The following is a 6000-nucleotide window of genomic DNA, read 5'->3' on the forward strand; positions in this document are numbered from 1 at the left end:
GAGATGCAAAACCGGCTGTAAGAAATGTGTATGAAACTTTAATCACTAGAGGACTTATTCAACAAGAAGCTATAAAAGAGATCTGTCTACCTACAAAAACGCCAATATTCTCTACAAGGGATATTATTAATAGTGGAGACTTGAAGAAAAGGAATAAACGAATAAACGTAGTGATTTTCATACTCCCCGTATAGACAATAGTGATCAGGACCTAATAAGAAGGAAAACATATTGTCTTTATGAAAGCGAAGTTGTTCCTACCTTGGATAAACTGAAAAAGAAGCTAGAAGAAGACGAAACCAATATAAATATAAGCCGTACCACCCTCCATAGATTTGTTTGTAAAATGGGATTTAAGTATGGGAAAATAGACAAAAGGCAAGTTGTAATGGAATCATACAGATTACGCACTTGGAGATTTAATTACCTTCAAGAAATTAAAAGATATAGATTAGACAACAGATCCATAATTTACCTTGATGAAACATGGATCGATACATGACACTGTATCCAAAGGATGGGTTGATTCCACTCAATACTGTCACATGAAAATACCTTTGAATAAAGTAAAGCTCATCGCCATAATACACGCTGGGTCAGAAGGTGGATGGATTCTCTGCAAAGAATATTAAGGATTCCAGCTTCGTCATCATGAGTATACAAGAGCCGAACTTTTTGAAAATTACTTTCATAACAATCTTTTAAAAAACATCCTAAATTACAGTGTTATTTTCATAGATAACGCAAGCTACCACAGCCGTCTGCTATGCATCAAATTCAAAAACTGAAATCCGCTAATATTTATTAGAAAATGATATTTATTTTGAATTGTAACGAAAAAGCGTAACTTTTGGAAGTCTGAAATTCATATGTAATTATAAAACAATAAGCATGCAATAATTTTGAGATAAACACCACAAAAACAAAAATAATGGTTTTTGGGCACACCAAAGATAATGTTAATATGCAGATAACTCTCAACTTCAAAATGTTAAGAGCTGTATCTGGGCAAATAAATGAATATCCATTTAGACCACTCAAAAGAGAGTAGAAGAAGAATTGAGATTGCAAGAGCCGGATTCCTGATCATGCTTAACATGTTATGCCAAATGAGAACGATGAAATGCTACATATAGCCTTGCTTCTCTACACATGCAAAACATAGACATTAAAATAAGAAGACATGAAAAAACCTAACACATTTGAACTTTGGCTATACAGAAGAATGCTTTGAATCAGCTCTAGGACAACCAACGAAGAAGTTCTAACAACAGTGAACACCCGAATACTTTTGGCTGGTCTCATTAAAATTAGAAAAACTTCCTACCTTGGACACATAATGCGCCATAAACAGTATGAATAATTGCAGCTAATCCTGAAAGGAAAAATTGAGGGTAAGAGAAGTATAGGTAGAAAAAAGAAATCAAGCCCACAATAGGGAAGACTGCGCCATATTGGCCGCAACCTTGGGAAAGAAGGCACATATGAGAGGGAGGAAGCGATAATTACGCGATATACTGTTTTACGTCTTCCTCCACATCATTGCATGTTTAACCCAGTATTTGTCAGAGCAGAAAATCTTCTTCCTAATTTAAGTGCCAGTGTTATAACGAAACTTCCACAGGCTACTATAATACTTTTTACAAAACTTCTGGATTCCTCCTGCGTCGGTTTTTGCTGAGTCAAAATTGCTAACGTTTCACCAATCAGCCAATCATCTGTTGGCTTCTTCAGAGCTTGACTGAAACTGTTATAAATATGATAAAAAATGTAATTAATAACATACCAATTGAGAGCTGGAACAATTCAGTACAGCACATTATGTAAATTGAGGACTCTTACATTTATATAAAAAACAACAAAAATCTTATATATATATATATATATATATATATATATATATATATATATATATATATATATATATATATATATATATATATATATATATATATATATATATATATATATTCAAAAGCCAGCACGATGAAGATTGAGACAGACTATACATCAGTATGTATGTATCAGTATGTATATTTATAATCACTGTTTCAGATCAAATAGTACAGAGTAGCTGCAGTCAGACGATTCAAGATCTGGAAGTGATAGACGCAAGTATTAAAACAACCATTGGTAGAGCAGGTATATAATTTTGTAAATTAATATGCTATAGTAGTGGTACCCGACCGATATATTCTTATATCTTTACAATGTCTATTTTGGCTGTTATTTAATAGTTTTATAATGCATTTATAAATTAATGCAAGGATCGACAACAAAAGTGAGATGATTTTAGACGTTGTATGATATATTTTAATTATGTTTGACCGTGAAAATTAAAAGCTGTGATGTAGCCTACCGTTTGCGTTTCTCTCAGAAAAAAAAACAGAACGCCTAATCAAAATTTTTTGTTTGTTATACATATGTACAAATCAGAGTTATATATTTCTTTCAGAATTATTCATTGTAAACGATTACGAAATGATAGTAAATGTACTTATTGGGTCTATATTTTTTGTTGCGCGGGCCAAAACATCCTGTTCGTAGTTCCGCGTACGAAATGTAGACTCACATGATATGCGTGTGAAAAGGTCTAGTCTTAGAAATTTGATTTGTACATTGTGGATCATTAAAAATCTACTTATCTTGTTTACAACTGTTTTTCACTGCCAATATAGCTTAAACTTGTTTGGATCTTCATTTATAAAGCAATATAAAATGGTGTTTAGTAGCGCTGGAAGTTTGATGTTTTTTACATCGCAATATTTCATTGACTATTGTTCAGCTCTAGTATTGACTAAATCTACTAGCTACTTACTTTTATAGCGTTAATAAGTTGCGGCTTATTTATCTTAACCATTGAAAATTGGAAAAGTACAAAAATACAACTTATTTAGTGTAAAAAACTTCAAAGCGTCGGCTTAACTTTCTAAATAATATTATATAAAGTTCGCTTATACATATCATTCTAGAATAATATACGAAATGAATATTTTTAAAAACGTATAACCTGCTGTACAATGACGGGATACTTAAAATGTGAAAATCTGGAGTGTAAATAGGATGTATTATCGGTGCTCAATGGGAAAAAATGTGTATTATGTAAGCACAAGAGTTACTTTGTTTTTCGGCAGTATTTAGTCAATTACGCATAATGCACGAAAGTACAGTTTGACTATTGATTGAGAGTACCTGAAGGCAGGATTGAGTCGGCGGAATACTTAATGAGAAATTCCCTCCTTTTGTATAAAGTCATTATTTAACTTTTAAAAAGATTATTCTAGTTTTAAAATAATCTTATTCTAGATTAAAAAAATGTCTGGAGTACATATTGTACATTATGAATGTTGTTGAACTATACATAAACAAAAAGTAAAAATATTGAAAGAAGCTTATGAAATTTACTCCCGGAAGCATCTTTATAGGTATAGGCTAATGGTTTCAAATTTAGATAGCAAATTTAGGATAATTAGACTTTAAAAATATTTTATAATCAAAAACACTGTCCAGCAAGTGAAAATTCTCCACAAATATATTCGCAAATCCAGAAATTCATACTTAGAACAACAGCTCTTTATTATCACCAAATCGAAAAACAATGCTTGTATAAGGTGATCAAACTGCAAAATTTCACCTTTTATTCGAGTCCAATAAGTTTTCACTTTGAAAAGAGAAAAATATGTTTTCGTGTCGAGTGCTCCTTCAGTTATAATTTACTAACCCAAAATGATGATAGCCACAGAGTTTGTTCCAAGTATGAACAGGACTTTAAGAAATACATTTGAAAACAATCAAAAATCAAAACAATCCCTAGTAGCTAAGTTCCAAAATGCGTATGACCGTAAGAAATAAAACAGATACCGAACTAGTCGAGGGAGAAGCTAATAACTGTAAATAAAGGACGCGCTTGAACCTTAAAACAAAAGAGAGATAGAAAATTTAACACCAAAAATATATCGAAGAACATGTAAATTTGTATTAAACAACAGTACCTAGAAATTAAAAAGTTTTATTGGACAATTATATTCGATTTAAATTTTATATCTACTAGACAGTTATATTAAACAAGTGTATTAAAAATATACTGTAGTGAGAGGAAATATTTTAATGAACATATTTATTTCCTATTTAATAATTATGGTAAGCTTTAAAAACAGACCTATATACAGTTGAAACAAAAGATGATAGTATTTATTACATAGGCAATTTCGACTATTAATACATAGTTTTGGAATGTACCGATTATTTTTTGCTATGTGTATGTGACGCTATCGAAACTGCAAGGCAAGGGCGAGAAATCTAGCGATATATTTTTATTTATTTTGGAAAAAAAATCTTTGATGTATTTCCAAACCTTTCGGAAATTTGCATTTGCCGAGCACATAATAAATGTAATTCCCACTTAATAAGGATACAGAATTATTCAAGATTCCCTTTCATTTTAAGATATTTCCAGGGTTGTACGATTTCTGGTTACACAAGTAGTCGCCATCAACTTCTTTATTTCGAATGGATCCCTCAGAATATTATCCCTTTTTTGGATTCCTGATATTCGTTTTGGCACTTTTAACCATTTTGGACAATGCTTGTCTGTATGCCTATTTTCCATTTGTTATTCCAAAATAGCGGATGTTTGAAATTCAAATCTCATCATTGGGTTCTCGAAAACTGTAAGATATACAAGGCAGCTCAAATTAGGATAAAATTGTGTCTCGATGAGCCCGATAAATTATATTGCTCGTATTTCCGGAAATATGACGGAAAAACTAACATTCCCCTATTTCAATTGTTCTGTTGAATTAAGAAAATATGTAGTGATTAAAAAAAAATTGCTGTGTTTCCGAGTGTGAAATAAATAAAAGTACTGACGCTACGCTATTTTCTCGCCGCCCTTGCCGTCGACTTTTATAGCTCAGAGTCTTCAAAAAGAACTTTGCGGTTATTTCACAAACCAGACGCCAAACCCAGCCAGAACAAGATATTACTATCCGAGTGTTAATTGACTGAACATGTCGTTGTCAAAAACGAAGAAATTAATATTGTAAAAAATCTGGCTAAATGAATACAGTATGTAAAAGCAAAATAGTCGGTACGAAAAACATAGCCTGTAGATGCACAGTACCTATATATATTATAATTACTACCTGTTCATTATCCATTAGGAGTTGACAAATTGTTATGTATACACACTTCGAACCCTCTGTATATTGCAAATATACATGATCACTGTATTTTCACAATTAATGGTTACTATTGTGCACTCGCGTTAAATCTTTAATTTTGTTGTTTATGACTCGTGCTTAAGTAGTTAACAGTATTTGTTACATTTGTCGACCTGAATATTTATATGCATAGTATGCATATGCTTAGAGATCAGATCAATTTGGACACTCAATTTCTAGGGCAAGGTACCTCAAACGAGCGAAATTAAAAATATCGAAAACCATCTTCATACTACATTTTATTATTATGTCTTCAAGAATTTAAAAATTATGAAAGAATTATACAGTATTTTGCTGGTAAGAAACCCCTTTGTGATGTTTTAGATGTAGTGAGAACAATTTTGATCCAATCTCCAAGTATTGAACTTAAAAGTTGTTATATTTCAGTTGTTAATCAAGTCACTTATTTTTACTATTATGAAAATGTTCATGTAAATTATTCTCATGTCATTCCATGAAGTTGTTTGAATTCAAAAAAATATTTTGATACTGTACTTATGTACTTTGTGCTACTATTTATTTGTTTATTGTGTTTATTAGAGTGCAAATGTTAACTATTGGTACATATTATTGTGACTAATAAACACTTCTGAATTAAATAAATGACTTTGGTCTAGATAAAAATGTGCCCAGCCTTTATCAACTCCAAGTCAAATTAATTACACCAACACGAGTTTGTGATTTAATACTCACAGTAGTAATGGTGTATTGTTAGTGTGGTTATAGTCTAAAGCAAGACATGGTTTGCTAAAGAGTCCACAAGTTTATATAAAATTTC

The 6000-nt window shown here is 31.3% G+C and overlaps 1 protein-coding gene across 19 annotated transcripts in view; it reads left to right on the forward strand.

The window, feature by feature from the left end:
• Window positions 1–5725, forward strand: part of LOC132704084 (calmodulin-binding transcription activator 2) — a 426963-nt gene extending 421238 nt beyond the window's left edge. For all 19 annotated transcript variants that reach the window (XM_060673822.1, XM_060673821.1, XM_060673825.1 and 16 more), the window contains one exon: window positions 2056–5725. Coding sequence is in view for 5 of the 19 variants with exons in the window: in XM_060673825.1 (XP_060529808.1) it covers window positions 2056–2074 (19 nt within the window). In the remaining 14 variants the exon portion in view is untranslated. The remainder of the gene's footprint in view (window positions 1–2055) is intronic.
• The last annotated feature ends 275 nt before the right edge of the window (window positions 5726–6000 follow it).

Source organism: Cylas formicarius, unplaced genomic scaffold, assembly GCF_029955315.1.
Source record: "Cylas formicarius isolate icCylForm1 unplaced genomic scaffold, icCylForm1.1 PGA_scaffold_6__28_contigs__length_40554024, whole genome shotgun sequence".
Taxonomy (NCBI): Eukaryota; Metazoa; Arthropoda; class Insecta; order Coleoptera; family Brentidae; genus Cylas; species Cylas formicarius.